Source organism: Macrosteles quadrilineatus, unplaced genomic scaffold (genome assembly GCF_028750875.1).
Source record: "Macrosteles quadrilineatus isolate MER2022 unplaced genomic scaffold, UCM_ALF_1.0 Scaffold_7__1_contigs__length_78375512, whole genome shotgun sequence".
NCBI lineage: Eukaryota > Metazoa > Arthropoda > Insecta > Hemiptera > Cicadellidae > Macrosteles > Macrosteles quadrilineatus.
Window position 1 is genome coordinate 45,325,895 of NW_026542600.1, and position 16,894 is coordinate 45,342,788.

The 16,894-nt window shown below is 33.2% G+C and overlaps 1 protein-coding gene across 18 annotated transcripts in view; it reads right to left on the bottom strand.

The window, feature by feature from the left end:
• Window positions 1-16,894, bottom strand: part of LOC128999167 (glutamic acid-rich protein-like) — a 47,832-nt gene that overhangs the window by 6,467 nt on the left and 24,471 nt on the right. For 8 of the 18 annotated variants that reach the window (XM_054425549.1, XM_054425550.1, XM_054425542.1 and 5 more), the window contains 8 exons: window positions 15,906-15,953; window positions 14,319-14,381; window positions 13,739-13,798; window positions 12,210-12,269; window positions 8,830-9,124; window positions 5,967-6,142; window positions 2,384-2,507; window positions 643-956 (listed from right to left, as the gene is read on the bottom strand). In XM_054425549.1, coding sequence (XP_054281524.1) covers window positions 643-956; window positions 2,384-2,507; window positions 5,967-6,142; window positions 8,830-9,124; window positions 12,210-12,269; window positions 13,739-13,798; window positions 14,319-14,381; window positions 15,906-15,953 — 1,140 coding nt within the window. The remainder of the gene's footprint in view (window positions 1-642; window positions 957-2,383; window positions 2,508-5,966; window positions 6,143-8,829; window positions 9,125-12,209; window positions 12,270-13,738; window positions 13,799-14,318; window positions 14,382-15,905; window positions 15,954-16,894) is intronic. The other 10 variants (XM_054425561.1, XM_054425557.1, XM_054425556.1 and 7 more) reach the window with 7 other exon arrangements.

Sequence of the window (16,894 nt, forward strand, 5' to 3'; positions counted from 1 at the left end):
TGTCACCTAGTGTAAGTTGGTGCTGCAATATAACACGGGGAGCATATTTTTTGCAGCGCCCAAAAGATACGAGGACGCATTGTTTTTTGTCGCAGGTGGTCGCGGGTCGAACTTCTAAGTTTGGATTTTTGGATATTTTTCCTTATAACCCTGCATTTCTCAAACCCTGCACTTTTCAAGTCCATATCTAAGGTCCGGGCTAAGTTTGTGGGGCTTTACTTTGTTGTTGAGAGAATTTTACAAACAATACTCTACACAATCTTAGTACTTGTATACTACAGTCTAAAATATTGTTAACCCAAAAATGATATACATATGTAAGACAACAACAGTTATTGAAACCATTTTGCCCTAGTGGTTGATACGAGTCTGTGAGGGCATTATGGGGAGCAACACAATTAACTCTTACTTCTGTTAACAGTCCATACCATTGGCATTTATAGGTTTGATTTTGAAACTATCAAAAGATAAAATTTCATGCCTTACACAAAGCCAATGGTCAAGCAAAATACTTTGCTTATATGCTTAAATCTCCTATCCTTATATGATTCGAAAAAAATTAATTAATTAAAATTAACATGATCTATTTACAAATTTGTCTGTGACCGATTATTTTTCGAATAGAAATATCAGATCACAAACCTTTTCATCAGCCTCTGATCTGACATGAGAAACATTCCCTTTCTCTGCGTCCAATCTTCGGGATCCCTTTTCTTTCTCAAGTTCCACCTCCAGGTTGAGAAGACGAGCCATCAGACGTTTGTTTTCTCGTTCCAAAGCTTCTTTGTTACGCAGTTCTATTGCCAACATCTGTTTACTGGATTGCAGATCATCACGAACTTTGTCAATATCGTCGAGTTCATCAGGTTCAGCTGCTTCCGCGATCACATCCGCCATCGATTTAGACTTTTGGATCTGTTCTTCAATGGTCATTTGTCGCCTGAACTTTCGTAGCCCTAAACACATTATTGGTGGTGGTTAAATTAAATTGTTGATTAGGAGAATAAACATAAAGGTTGGTCTACACGCAAGGATTTCTTGTACGTTTTACCTGCGCATGTAAAACGTTGCAGTCAAGTCGTTGCGTGTGGACAGCAAAACTGTGCATTTTTGAGAACTGTGTGGAGACGGAAGACGGATAGATAACTATTGAGGAGAGCATAGTTTTGACAACGTTTTCAGACAAGACGTTGCGTGTGTACACTATCATCCGTTTCAACTCCGTCTTCACGCTTAACTCTCCAGTCGCCAGTGTTGTCTTCACGCGCTGTCAGAGGGATAAGTGTTTTTTACGATGGCAGATCTTTGCCAATGTTTCCGTGAGTTTATTGTCGGATTCATCGAACTGTACAGAAGTTTTCCTTGTTCATGGAAGGTCAAGAGTATGGAACCAAGTGACAGTGATAAGAAGAATCGGGCTTAGAGTTTTGTTGAAAAAATACATAGCAGTAGATTCAAACGTGAAGAGAGAAACGATTATGAAAATGTTTGTCTTTTTTTATCAACGTCTTGAACATTGAGCGTCATCTTCGCTCAGACTTATTTCTTTGCTTTCTTGCAACACAGAATGCAAAAGTTGACCACAATAACACATCTTCCATGATATTACGTGCACATACACTGCAACTGCAAGCTATAACAAAACTACATAAAAAATTGGTGCTGAAACCTGTACCGTGTGAACACATTTCTGTGCTACGTTTTGACTGCAAAGTTTTACCTGCGCAGATAAAACCTACGCAAAATCCTTGCGTGTAGACCTGCCTTAATTGGTGAGGAGAATATTATTTTGATTTATCTTGGTTGAAGTTGGTTTTTAAGTACAGTACAACAATTTACAAAACTAAAAAAGATATGAAATGTGAATTAGGTTTAAGAACTTTTTACAAAATATATTTTAAACCAGAACTCCAAACACCAGTCTAATAACACTATAAGGATTTATAGATCTTAATCTTACTGTCTCCCCAAAACAACAGTGCCCATATGACTTAATCTATATTCAACTCTGTAATGTAAACATTATAGTAAAAAACATCTATAAAGTATTAGTTACTTTTTGAAGAGCATGAAACCGGCTATATAGAAGAAAAAACAAGAGTCAAGATAGCAGTATTGTCTTGACTCTCAATAAAATTTATTATATTTTAAAATTCATTGTAGTAGCAACTGATGACAGGTAATAAAATCACAAACCAATTAGTCCTATTAACAAATTTGAACATTTCAATGACTTGACACCGTTGGGCCAGCAGTAATGATTAGATTCAGAGCAAGTAAGCTTAATTTCCGGAAACATCTGGTCAAGATAATTATATTTCACCAGTCAATAATCAGAATAACTCCTCAAGTCAGTTATTTCAACAGAACAAATTGAACTCACCGTCCAAAACTGGTTTACTACGATCATTACACTTGACCTTCTTGAGCCTAACTCCGTTCTCAATTTGATGCAGAAGCTGTTTGTGTGGATCAGCCTTTCCTTCCTTTTCAGATTGGTAGATAAACTGTAAATACAATATACAAAATCAAATACATTGCCGAACCTTCAGTTTAATGCTGGCCAAGATAACCCAGAACTAAAAGTCATATTTTAAGATTTTAAAATTATTTTTGGTGTTAAGTTTGAGACAAACCTACTACAAATAAAAAAAAATAAAATGACTAGCTTTTCTCAGAAGTAAATAAATATACAGGTGATTAAAGTATAGGACAGTAATGTATAGCAATGTTGATGTAGAGTAAAGTTACCCATTTAAGAAATTGTCACAATAAGGTCAATAGCACCAATACTTTTAAAAAGAAAATGTATAAGTAAACAATTGAGACATCAATTTAAAAAAAGTTACACTCTCCCAAAGTCTTTGAGCAAAATTATTTAACAAACACCAAATAGCACCAAGAATATGGCATTTAAACATTTATAATTAATTACTGAGTAAGGCAAATTTATCTAGTTATTGGAATCAAAGCATAAATTTTGTGGTCTCCAGTGATCTGGTTTTGCTATAGTCAATCAAATGACTTGAGTTGAATTGGATTGAATTCATCCTAATTTGTGGAAAAATCTCAATGAACTGCAATATAAACTTTTAAATGTACGCTAAAATATACTGCATAATTCCTTAGACTCAAACTAGTATCAGAATTGATGGCTAGGGGGTGTCTGTCCTTACAGTTATCACTTATATATAATAATTGAAATATTAGTGTAACTTAACAAATAGATGTTTCTTTAAAAAATATAGAGAACTAAAATTTATTGATTTCATAAATTGTCTGAAAAAGTTCTCAAGAATTCAAGGGACAAAGAAAAATCTTGTCTATAAAACTTATCTGAATCTTGCAAGCTCTCAGGTGGTTGTTCAATTTCAACTTTCTCTTGTTTTTCCACTGATGACTCAACCTTGATGATGCATTTAGCTAAGCGAATAGTTTCTTCAAGAGATAAATCTTTCTGCAGTAAACGGGTTTGTATTTCCGTATTATAAATTCCCATTATGATTTGATATCGCAGAAGTTTATCTTCTTGATCACCAAAATTACATAATTTCCCTAAGTGTTTCAAATCTTTTAAGAAAACATCAAAATCTTCATCCCACTGTTGCTTTCGCATCAAGAAGTTGAAAATGTCAAGTACTGAGCATTCGTGGTGGACTGAGACACAATGGCTTTGGAGGACTTCTAGAATACCCTCAACTGTCTCTTCTTCTACTTCATCCCCATTCAATGAAAGATACAAATCACATCCTTCAGGACCCAACAGCATTTTCAACGTTTCTACTTGTTCCTCTCTTGATAGGCTGTACACCTCTGTCACAGTGAAGTAGAATTCAATCTCTTCCTTGAAAAATTTGAAGTTCTTTGCTAGATCTTCGTTAATTTTCAGCGATCCTGGCTTTATAAATTCCATGATGGTAAAATTTTTAACCGGCTCAGTTTAAAATTCCAGTTTAAAGTTTTCAATTTAAATATATGGGTTTTATTTATTATACCCTAAACATTTAAGATTTGTTCTATCAAATTTATGACCAAGTAAGTGACAAAAATGCAAAGAAAAGATATAGTTACAATAACATTGTAATAAATCGTATAGTGAATCAACAAATAATTACGAATAATTTCACAAAAACTATTTATAAACCTATAATAATAACATTACAATCAAATGGTTTCATGTTTTATATAGATTTACAAAGTTTTATGTCAAGGGATAAAGTTGGTACCTAAAATTGATTAAGTAACATATTATGAATATGACAAGACTACAACAATAATACATTTTCATTACACTAATTAGTAAAAAATAATAGCTACTTTAAAAAATTAGGTATTTTAAGGTAGTACTTTAAGGTAGTATTTTAAGAACTGCAAAATATATTATTTTAAATGTTGCAATAGTCTAAAGAAAATCAATAGCCAGGATAAAAATATCAACTAAATCTTTTATGTACACTAATTTCAATATTAAATTAATTAAATATGTATGTTGTATATTTCAACCAATTAAAATGTCTCTGTTAAAAAAAGTTGAGTTCTATTCACTTTTGTACACAGTTTATTTAATTATTCCAAACAAGTTTCTATTCTGTAATTTTTACTAAAAAAGTTTCCAAGTCCAATAAATAATATCAACTTCACATCATTTCACTGCACTTAAAAAAACGGAACACTTCAAACACTTCAAATAGTTATAAAGTAAATTCTTCATGGAGTACAATCAACACCAATCAGACTACACTCAAGACAACACTTGAATAACATCACAAGTTTACAATGTAGTGTACTAAGCACAGCTCATCTCTCCAACTAGAAAGACGTTGTTGCATTGAAGCTCACGCCAAGGAGAGAGTTCACACTTTTCTTGAGCCAAATGTGATAATAAATTGTAAATGTAGTTATTTCCATCATTAAGAGGTGGAAAATATGTGATGATTATTGAGAGAGTAATACAAATTTAGCTCTCGTCTGAAGGTTGGTTTATTCTATTTTGCCAATTGTTATTTTAGGAACTGTTCGTAAGGTTGTTGTTATACATGTGTAATAATAGCATCATGAGAGAAAATTTGATAGTCTTGTTGGTAAAAGTTGTACACTTTTTAAACAAGAAAAAATAATATTTGCATATTATTAATGACAAACTTAAATATAGATTTTAAATGCATATTGCATGGTAAAAAATGGATTTTAAATTTAAAAAAATAATTGTTTAATGCTTTATGTTTGTACATGTTAATTCAATAAAAAATAAATTAACACATTTCTAGAGTATTTATCAACCTAAACTAATCACACGAATATCGATATACATCCTCCAACAAAAAAACATTTTATGATTAGCCTAATGCAACCTTAGTAAAAGAGTATAATTCGTAAAAATGTGTTAAAAAGTTAAGAATATTGATGGATTGACTCTCCACACAATTTGGACGTATAATAAAATGTAGTGATTGAAAAAATTTAAAGTTTTTAAAATCCCTCTGAAATAAAACAGCCTGATAACAAAGGTGGTGGGAACAATATTAAATTGTAGAAGATATTCAATATAAACCTGAATTAAACACATATACTACTTAAACGACACATAATATATTATACTGTATGTATGGCTGTATATGCACATAGACAAAGAGAATGAAATATAGACCGTCAGCCATGCTGCGATTAGCATAGGTTCTGGCGTCCGTCCCAAGGAGCGCCGTGTAGTTAGGTAGCGTGTGCGCCTTAACTACATGGCTCTCCCAGCGGTGGACGCCAGAACCTATTCTTATCACAGCGCAGCTGACGGTCTATGTTTCATTCTCTTTGTCTATGATATGCACTAATAATTTAAATAACAATTATTATTATAAATGAAGTCAAAATATATTATATAAATAATATATTTATATACCTGCTGGTATAACAGTGAGGCACTTGTGCATCAGCAGCAGCAAACATGTTTAAGAGATAACAATCAAACTTACCTGTCCTTTAGCTTTTTCCTTGGGCAGAATGGGAGCACTCCGGTCATTACACACAATGTGTTTCAACTTGATACCTTCTTCCACCTCCTTCATCATATCAGTCCAGTCCGGACGGCGCCGGGGACGGCTGCGTAGGGCATCCAGCTTGGCTGCCTTCTGTGGGGTCAACTCACTTTCTGTAAAAAGTATAAAACAATCGTCATTTTTTCATGAATACAGATTAGATAGGTAACAGATTATGAAAGTACTTATCCCAAGTAAAAAACCCAAAAGAGTTTCTTCAAACCTTAATATCTCATCACAGTATAATCTCGATTATATCCCATCCGAACCGGCTGCAGGAAAGCCGGAAAAGCAAAAAGGCTGGATAACTCAGAATATAATAAAAACAAAACAATTGTAAACATGATGAAAATTTTAAATGTTTGGAATTATTTTTGAAGATTTAAGTTTGTCTTTTATTGAAACTACCAAAATTTTACATCCATCATTACAAATAACATTAAGAAAAACCGAATAACACCAATATTGTGACTGTAAAATGTAAATAAGGAAATACTAATACTTGTCCACACCGCTATAGGTTTTAGTTTGAATACATCAGTTTATCAGATTGGTTTTAGGTGTTACTTAGACAACAGGGGAAGCAGAGAAATATGCATGAATAAGGAAATAACAAATTGGCCATTATGGAGAGGGCTAGGAAGTGAAGCCAAAGGCAGGATCCTGAGCTTGGGAAGTATTCAAGTACAGTCAGGGCGACAAAAGGAGTTGCTGAGACTTCACTGCAGTTGAAACAATATTTTTCCAAGTAGCTATACAAAGTTGATAAAAGTATAGGAACCATCACTTTTTAACTTTTGAACAGACAATATCAAGTAAAACAAACTTAGAACTCCTTCCCAAAAAAACAGTAGCTTTTTCAGAAATGCCTAAACTAAAACCCAGGCTGGAATAAAATCTCAATTTAAAGATCTTTAGATAAGCTAAAGAACACCTAGTTTGGTTCACCTAATATTATACGTCCTTCATTTTAAAAAAACTTTCCCTGAAGTCTTTATTAGAACTGTATTAATTTGTTTCACAAATCAGATTCAGACACATTATGAATAATCTTTAGCTACACGAAGGGATGAAAAATCCACCATTCTGAATAGTTTTCTTTAAATATTATCACAAAATTAAGTAATATGTTCAGTGTAAATCTACTGTACTAAGACAAATGTTACAGTAGAATTTGTGTGTTTTGGATTGTATATGCTATTGAACTACACAGCTTGCTAAATGAATCTTGAGGCAACAAGTGTCATAAAATATGACCAGGGATGTAACAGGTGTACTAGTAGTGGTCAGGGGTGTCATGGTGCCGGAACGCACCGAAACACACTGGTTTTGGACAAAAGTGGAAATTAAATAAAAGCTTTTTAACAAATTTAATTGTAAATAGAGGAATATTTTTATGTGCATACACAACAATGTTGTACAAAAAAATAAAAAACAACTAAAAAGAATTTTATGTATGTAATAAAAATCCTAAGAATGAATACATCATAACCTAAATGTTGCCAAAATCTGGCAAGCTTCGCCACTTTGACATGGTCGGTATTCTACACTTAAAAGACATGGCAGAATATGACATAGCAGATGATGACACAAGAACACGTAGAAACAAACCCAAACATCTGAAGAAGAAAAAATGCCATTTGTTTAATTTATTTAGGAAAGGTTTGAAGAAAAGATGTTTCAGAATCATCAAAGACTTTATTTAGGATGCCGCTTCATGAACTATAATATATAAAATAAGGACTTTTTGTGTATGATAAATACTTTTAAAGCAATGGTTTTTATTTGCTTGATAGCATTATAAAGTGGTTGTCATATTTATTTTTGGATAATTTTTAATCCTAATGTAAAATACACTATAAAGCAAACAATATTTGCTGGTATAAAAATAATATTCTGGTGAGTATGGCTGTGGCTGTATTGTTTCTGCAGTATTTAAATATAATAAATATGTAAGTTTTGACACAAGTTTGCAGAGAGCATAAAAAACTACCTCAAAAAGCTTGTCAAAAAGAAAAAATGCTAAATTTGGCAATTTCACATCATAACATAAATAATTCTGCTACGTGTAATTGATGGCTCGGGGGGGCTATACCTCAGTTCTGGGCCAGGTGCACCGTTCCGCCACCGCAAAAATTGCCATCTCACCACTGGTGGTGGTAAAATATATTTAACATGTTTAAGGGACACAATTAGAGGTATACCTCATACAGTATATATATATACAGGTATACTGTAAAATATATTACAATTTGAATTGTATTATAAACAGAGTGGTAAATAGGTATTATCCACACAGTTTTGATTGAAACAGAATACAACCATCCATTACTGTGCAGTGTATGAATTTGGTGTATTACTTTGTCCCCTTTATAGTTTTATTGAAGAGACTCTTATATTATATTAATACGATTGTTAAATACAATATTTAATCCAAACATACTAACAAAGTGCATTTTTTTAATGTTATAAAATGAACAATAACTTATTTCATAGATAAATTCAAAGGTGATACAAATTGAGACCCTAATGAATTATTTTAGTCCCTGGAATAATTCAATGTCGCTTTGTCAAAGACAGTGATTTATTTGTTTTGGAATTGTTACAAATTACTAGTAGGCCTACACCAAAAAAGTGATAAATCAATGGCATTTCAAACCTTTTAAATGTAGATTTCATTGAAGAGGTTTAAGTAAGTTGATAAAAGTAGAGGTCTCTACCCTGATTTAGAACGAAACTTTTACAAGACTTTTTTAACTGATTTAGTTTATAACTGATGAAAACAATACTAGATACTCACTGATAATGGGGGTTTGGCCTGGCGGCGGAGGAGGGGGTGGAGGTGCCATAGGAGGAGGTGGTGGTTTTGGAATAGAAGTTTTAGAGGGATCCTTGAGGATGGACTTAGGTGGTTCCCTTTCCACAGGTTTTGGCACTGGTTTTGCAAACTCTCTGGCAGCTTTAGGCGGTTCTTTCTCTGGCTCTCTTTGAATTCTAACAACAGATTCTCTCCTGGGCTCCTTTGGGGTGGATGATTCAATGACAACAGGAACAACCTTGTCAGTTGACTCTCTGCGTCTCCCACTGGGCCCCTCCTGGAAATGAAACAAGGGTTAATGATTTAGCATTACCACAATATTTTCTGGTGGATTACAATTAAATGTACAATAAAGTTTATACTACCCAGCACTATATACTAATACAGGTATGTATTAACTAATATATATATATATGCATGTATTTGATATATTTTTTTAAAAACTCAGATTTGTAAAGATAGTGTTAAAACTATACAAACTATACTTTATCATTGAACATTTGAACATTTTATCACTCTGGTTCTTGATGTAAAGTATGCTAAGAAGTAAGAAAAAAATCTTATCCATTCAAATCAGAAGACAAATCGTACAAGGCGATGCAAGTGAAGACGTGGCAGTGGCAACAGAATATGTAGTGTATGACAACTTCAATGGATACTACCAGGTAACAAATATTTTAGACTAATATACGAGGGTTATCCATAAAGTAACTGAAGTTTTAAAATAAACCATATACAAAGTGGAAAAAACAAATTTTAATATTAAATATTTTGAAGCTAAACTTTTAGGCTATTTTTCTACATAACGACCATTTGAATTAAGGCATTTCTCATTACTTGGTCCAAGCTTTTCAATGCCCTCTTTATAGAAATCTCGAAATCTGCCGCTTCCGAGTTCAACCACTGCACTTTACACCGGTATGGAGTTCAGCATTAGTGTCAAAGTATTGCATAGCAAGCTACGTCTTCATCAGGGGGAACAGATGATAGTCACTCAGCGCCAAATCTGAACATTTTCACCAAGTTTTCTGTGACACTTGTGTTGGATCATACATATTAATTTTTGGAGTGTTTTGCAATGCCTCTCTGAGTTGATTGTTTGGTTACGTTCTAAATAATCTAGAAAATTACTCCCTGAGCATTCCAAAACACAGTAGCCATGATTTTTCTTGCTGATAGCGTCTGCAAACACTTAATGGGTTTCTTTGGGGAATATGTGTGACCCCATTCCATTGACTGACTTATTGTTTCCCAGTTGATGTGCTTTATCAAAGTCTCATCACCAGTTACAATATTATCAATAACATATGGTTTACACTCTTAGTGCTGCAGAAAATCTTTGTTTTTTTGTTGTCTTTCGTTAGGAATTTCAGAACCCGCCTCGCACAAAATTTGTGGTTACGGTACTAAGTTTACCAACCACTATTTTATGAACTTAATTCTGTGAAATTTGCGGAAAATGTTTCGAGAGTTATAGGTAGTTGGAAAACAACGATTTTCATGGATTTTTTCATCGATTTTCACTACCAATTTATCAGTTGCAAGACTAGGCCTACCACTGCGATCCTAGTTGTGAACATTCATTTTGCAATTTTTTTTAATCAGTGCACCACTGCTTCATTCAGCTTTCACTCATTATTCCTTGGCCGTACACATCACAAATCTGGTGATAAATTACACAATTGGGGATTTTCAATCGCAGTGCTCATTTCAAAACTTCACTGTATAAAAGGCTCAGAAGATACGATGCTCTGGCTACCACAGCTGGTTGTGTACTGAGTGTAGAAACATTCTGATGCCAAAATAGCGGCATCCTACCAGGGTGACCATACAGACTGAGAATTCTGGGAAGTTTGCGTAAATTTATTAAATCAGGAACTTTGCGGGAATTTTGAACTCACACTGTGAAAACCTGATTTAGTCTGCGGAAAGATAGAGAACATCTTCCGTGGTCAAAGTATGATCGAGAACGTCTTCGGCGGTCACGGTTAGATCAAGAACAACTTCTGCGGTCACGGAAAAATAGATAACATCTTCAGTTGTCACTACGAAATCATGAACGTCGTCCACAATCTCAGCGAAACCGTAAACATCTTCCGCAGACGACAGTAAAATCAAGAACATTTTCTGCAGTCACAGCAAACTTGATAACACCTTCTGTAGTCACGGTGAAATCATGAATGTCTGCCCTGGTCAGTGTAAAATGGTGTACATCTTCCGCAATCCCGGCGAAATCGTAAACATCTTCCTTGGTCATGGCAAAATTGAGAACATATTTAGTAGTCATAGCGAAATCATGAGCATTTTTCGAGGTTAAAAAAATCTTCGACATCTTCCGCGGTCATGGGACATCATCATCTCCCACAATCACGGTAAGATCGTCAATTTTCGATCGCAAATCTTAAAAAAAAAAACGCTCTTTGCAGTCACAAAAATTCACACTCGGTTCGGCTTGACTCAATCCAAGCTTGGCCTGACAATCATTTTTTGCCTGTACGGATCTCTTGGGCCCAGCCTTCTGTGCGACCAGACACAAAAAAATGGAGTTCCCGGACCCGCAGACCCCTAGTACAAATACACTTAGGGACTAGTAATCAAGACCGGCAAAACCAGGTTTTCTGTTGGGAGGTCTGGAAAAATGAGTGGATTTTATCTAGTAGATCTGCCCAAAACAACCTGTAACGGCACAAAACAGGTATTCCGATCAACTTCTTGCCTTGGATCCATCTCTTAACTTTTGGAGTCAATGAAACATTTAGGGGCCTTTGGTGGACCTGTTTCATGCAGAGTCATGAGGAAAAGAGCCTTAAATGAATTTAAAAGGTGGATAGCGCTTGCACCTTAATATTACGCTTCATTGCAAGTTAAACTGAACGATTAAACCCCCACAACTCTATCATTCATTGAAGATTGGCAAAAAATGTCAAACTATAGAAAATCTTTAAAACAACTTTAGCTAAGGAGTTATAGCTCCTAGTAAGTTGGTGGCATTTACTTCTTGGAATATATGAAACAGGAGGTTGCAGTTGACATTGGCAAGAATAGTTTTACATGAGAAAACAACTACAGTTATACTATACTAACAAGCCTGTCTATCATTGGCACTCTTCTGCACGTCTGCTACAAAGTTGTACAAATCCATTAGTCTTGATGTATACAGTATATGTGTTTTCCTTTTTTGTAATGTTTTGTTTTATAATGATTTTATAAACATACAGCTTTGTCTCAAGCAGAATGTTTACAGTGGTATGTACTGTGTATCCTTACAATTATTATATAGAGTGTAGACTTGCTGCATTCTTAGCATCAAAGCATAGAGTTGTTAAGATGAATCAAGAGTGGTTAGTTCAGGGTTAACTTACCTTAGGTTTGATGAATGCTGATGGTCTCTTGGCAGTAAACTGCATTGAGGAAGCATTATCCTGAATAACAAACTACATGAGCTACAGGACAACACAGAAAGCAACTAATACAATACACAATGAATAGCTAATCACTAATAGCATGCAGGTAGAGTCTATGGATTTTTAAATCATTGATTACAGTACATTCCCTCTTATCCGGACATAAGTTTAACCGGACTACACTCGGCGGAAATGGCATCTCTTTAATTGTGCATCTCTCATAAATTGTGTCTTTTTGAAAAAAAAAAGCCCAAATACGCCGGAACAAAATTCTATAATAAACTTCCAAAGGACATACAAACAGAAGTAAATATCAAAAAATTTAACAAACAAACTTAAGAAATTTCTCATTAGCAGGGCTATTTATTCATTTGATGAACTGTAATTGACTTCTCTTTCCCTACTAATCAAAGTATGTTTTAACTGTTAGTTTTTTGTTCTTTTACAATTTTTCCCATTTATACTATAAGCATGTATATTTTATTATAACTTTATCATTAAGAAATGTGACACTATTCATGTATATATTCCTAATGTACTTGATGAATAAAGATAATTTGAATTGAATTAACCAGACAATTTTTATCAGCAAATCGGTTTAACCGGACTAGATCGGTAAGAAGTGGGCGATTGAGACCAATGATCACGTGTCTAAATACAATGCTCTCCTAAATTTAAGTCAAATATTTGGGTTACATAACAAGTTTTTGAGGACGACGGTTTAACCGGAAAAACTATTATCCGGGGATAAGAGGGAGTCTACTGTATCTCAATATTTGGAGTTTTGCTTATTTGAAACCCCCCATTACTTCTTAAATCAGAAGAAAGAATTATTCATAAACTTAGTGGTTTTATAGCTTATGAGTTGAAAGTACTCATTTGTCATTAAAACTTCAAGTTTCTCTGATTCGTCTAGGAAAATAAATATCGAAAATACCTATTAGAGGTTTGATATATATTTGGAGTAAGCAGTCTAGATAGGTAAGTAATGTAAACTCGTTTGACAGCAAAGAATAGCCAAAGTTAATCTTACTTATTTGTAAATCGACAATTTTAAAAACCTATAGTTTGTAGAATACTTCAGATACAAATTGTCTAAACATGTGACACACAAGTGAAGTTTTTCCAAATGAGTAGCAGCACATTGCATTAGCGTAATAGGCCAAAAACTGTAGTCTTCACTTCAATTCTTTACTGAAAATCCTTGTGAAGTGAACAAAAACTTACAAGTGGCAGATTGGAAAAAGAAGAACATTTGGTTTTAGTAAAAGTACAGGTAAAAATTAATAGAACACAAGAAAGTAATAAAAAAGTACTAAGTGAAAAACCATTAATACACAATTTGGATCAGTGAGTGAAGTAATAACATCAACATTTTCTTGAGCTCTTGAATGCTTGGAGAGAGAACATATTCTCTAATGAACTACCTTCTTTATCATTAGAAGCAGAATGCAAACCAATTTTAATGTTTCTCAATGTTTTTATACCTGATCATTTGTACTTGGAGATTTCTTCTTTGTTGTGACATTAGCCTTTTCTAGCTGCTCCTAAATAGTTGGAAAATGATACAAAATCAAACTGTTTTATAAATGAAAAATTAGTCAATTAAAAAATATATTATAATTTTCTTGATCCTCTAAGAAGAAACATAATGATAGAGTTTAAGGTACATAATGAGTTTAATTAGCTTTCATTTGTGCTTATTTTATTTACTCAGTTAGAAATAAAATGGCATTCAATATGCTAATTAGTGAGAGCTTTTTGCTATAAAAAAAAAACTATTTATGCAATGACTTAACAAACAAAAACATGATATTTCAGAGAGTGATTGTTCTTAAACCGGTGGGAACATAACACATTTTGATAGGTTTTTTTAATAATTGTTGGTTTAGTTTAGCATTATAATGAAAAATACTGTACATCAGTCGTGCAAAAGGTGTTTAACCATGAACTAGTAACGTAATATACTATTAATTTTACTTTTTTATATCAATATGAAAACACTATCTGTTTAACTTAATCATCTCAGTGTTAGGTAATTAAATTAATTATTATTATAAAATCTACCTTCTTTAAATTCAGTGCCAGAAGAGCTTGATTAGGCGTCAGTAAAGACGGGGGCTCAGCCTTCTAAAAAATGAAATTTATGCAGTAGATAACAGATGTCAAGTTTATTGATACAATATATTTTACATATTGCATCTTTTAAGTTAAAATATGTTTTATTAAAAAATTAAGTGCAAAAATTTAATGTTTATCTTATAAAAAAAAAAAAAAAAAAAAAAATGGGAAATGAAATATATTGTAACCCTCCAAAAGTGCCTCAGCTAGCATTAATGTGTTCGGAGGTTCTAGGTTTGGAGCAGACCCGTTTTTGTACGGTACTTTGACTTTGTAAATCTTGCAAATATAGGCCCGAATTGTTGTTTTAACTTAAAATGCATGAATGGGTGGAATTATAATTTTGAGGGTTCTAATGACCCAATAAATATAATTCTCGCTTCAGGTTACCCGCTTGTTATGTTTTTGTGGCAAATAAATTTTAAATCTTCAATTTAGCATTTAGCCTCCTATCAGTTCAAAAGCCTTTCGGCCTTAGCTTTCAAAAAAAAAAGGTTAAAATGTATTGTAAAGCAGGCAAGTAATTTTCTAATGACGTGACAGGGTTTAATGTAGAAATTTATCAGATATTAGATAAGGTTTTATATTAAGGGGTTCAAGCCTGCAAGCCAAAATAGTAAATAGGGAATATCATTGAGGGTTGGCTGTGCAGGGTGTTTATTTAAAAGAAGGCTATCTAGACTCTTGAGGAGAAATTAGAAGAGCTTATTAAATATGGTACCAAGGGGAGATCAGAGTGGAAATAGACCAAGGAAGACCGAAGGCCAGGTGGTGGGAGCAAGTCCAGTAATATATGGAAACAATGAGACTCGTAGAGGAGGATTCGAGGGATTGAGAGAATTGGTGACAACGTGTTAGCAAGGCAATACCAGCTTGGGTACAAGTGGCCATGACAGTAAGCAGTAACCAGTTATCTAGACTCCAAAAACAAGCTGTCAAAATCATTGGAAATTTAAAACATTTTAACTCTACTTTCCCTTTATAAATTGGAAACAACAGTTTACTGCCAATTCCAATGTTTGCTTGTCTAGGCAATTTAGGAGAATTGCTATTCACAGTTATGGTACCAGATCAAGGTCTGGTTTTCACACTGTCCAACACTGTACAGCTGCGATTGATAGGCTCCCCCACAAAGAAGGCATTGAACTTCTTATCTATTTCCTTCAGAGATTCCTGCATAGAGAGTTCTAATTCTATGATTCATCATAGAGTTATCATTCCAGTGACATTCACTGAGAAATGTTTGTTGTACTGTATTCGATTGTTGGAGGAAGTAATTGAGTTATTTAATTTGTATTCGTTATACTAACTAAATATATATATATATATATATATATATATTAAACTATGAGTATTTTATTGTAAAGGGATCTGCTATTATGCACTCAGATATTATTATTGAATATTATTAAAAGTGTGAAACTAGAACAGGACCAATCACTATGACACAAGGTGAAAAGGAAATGCAAACATTTCTTTAGCAAAGAAACAATCTATCTACTAAAGGAGGAACACAAATTTAATATAATTTACCTTTTCTTTCTTTGGAGTTCTCTTTAAGTTAGCCTGACTGAATAGTTCCTGTTAAAGCAGAATCACAACTAAGTAAGCTAAAGCACAAAACATCACAAGTTAAGGTTAAGAAATAAAAACTATTCTACAAATATTGAGATAACCAACACACAAAGACAACACTAGAAGCACAATTAAAGTACTCATCTCAAGATTTTAAATCACACATCATAATAATCCTTTCCTTTAATGAACGTAACTTTTAGAATTTTAATCAAAGTTGAAAGAAAACAAAGGCGATATCAAATAATTGATCTTGATAGAGGACCAATAGGAAGAAAAAATCTACTTAAAATTGTACAGTTCATACCTCTGAAGATGCAGAATGCAGAACGGCTTACATCAGAAGAAAACAATATTAAAGTAGGTAGCTTTCTAGTAATGCTATATTCTAACTGAGATACAATAACTTTTTGTAGATTCTTTAAATTGATTTAATTACAGATTTAGTAGAGTTTATGGATAAAAATACATTTTAAAGTACGTTTTAACTTAAAAAAAAACATGCAAAAAGATGTTGCAAGATAAGTGCCTGGGATGGATCCCACTATGTAAATGAGGTCAAAAGTACCATATCGGTTTCATTCCAAATAAATTCAAGGCTCACAAACCCCAGCGACTAATTTCTGAAGGGATTTAAATGAAAATGAACTTTAATAGTAGGTAGAAAATGTAATTAAATTTTTATAATATTCCATGGTAGTTTATGCTGATTACTTGAAAGTTTTTATTTACAAAATCTCTTTGAACCCATTGACTGAAGTATCTAGTAAGTTAAGTAGTAATGAATTCTAATAACTTATCCATCCATCCATCCAAGATTTATGATGTATGTCAAAACCCCATACAGAACAAAGCTATAAACAAACTGTGCTATAATAAAATAAAAATGTATTTGACTGGCAAAAACAATAAGATAGTTTAAAACAGTTAGGGGACCTCTAGATAAT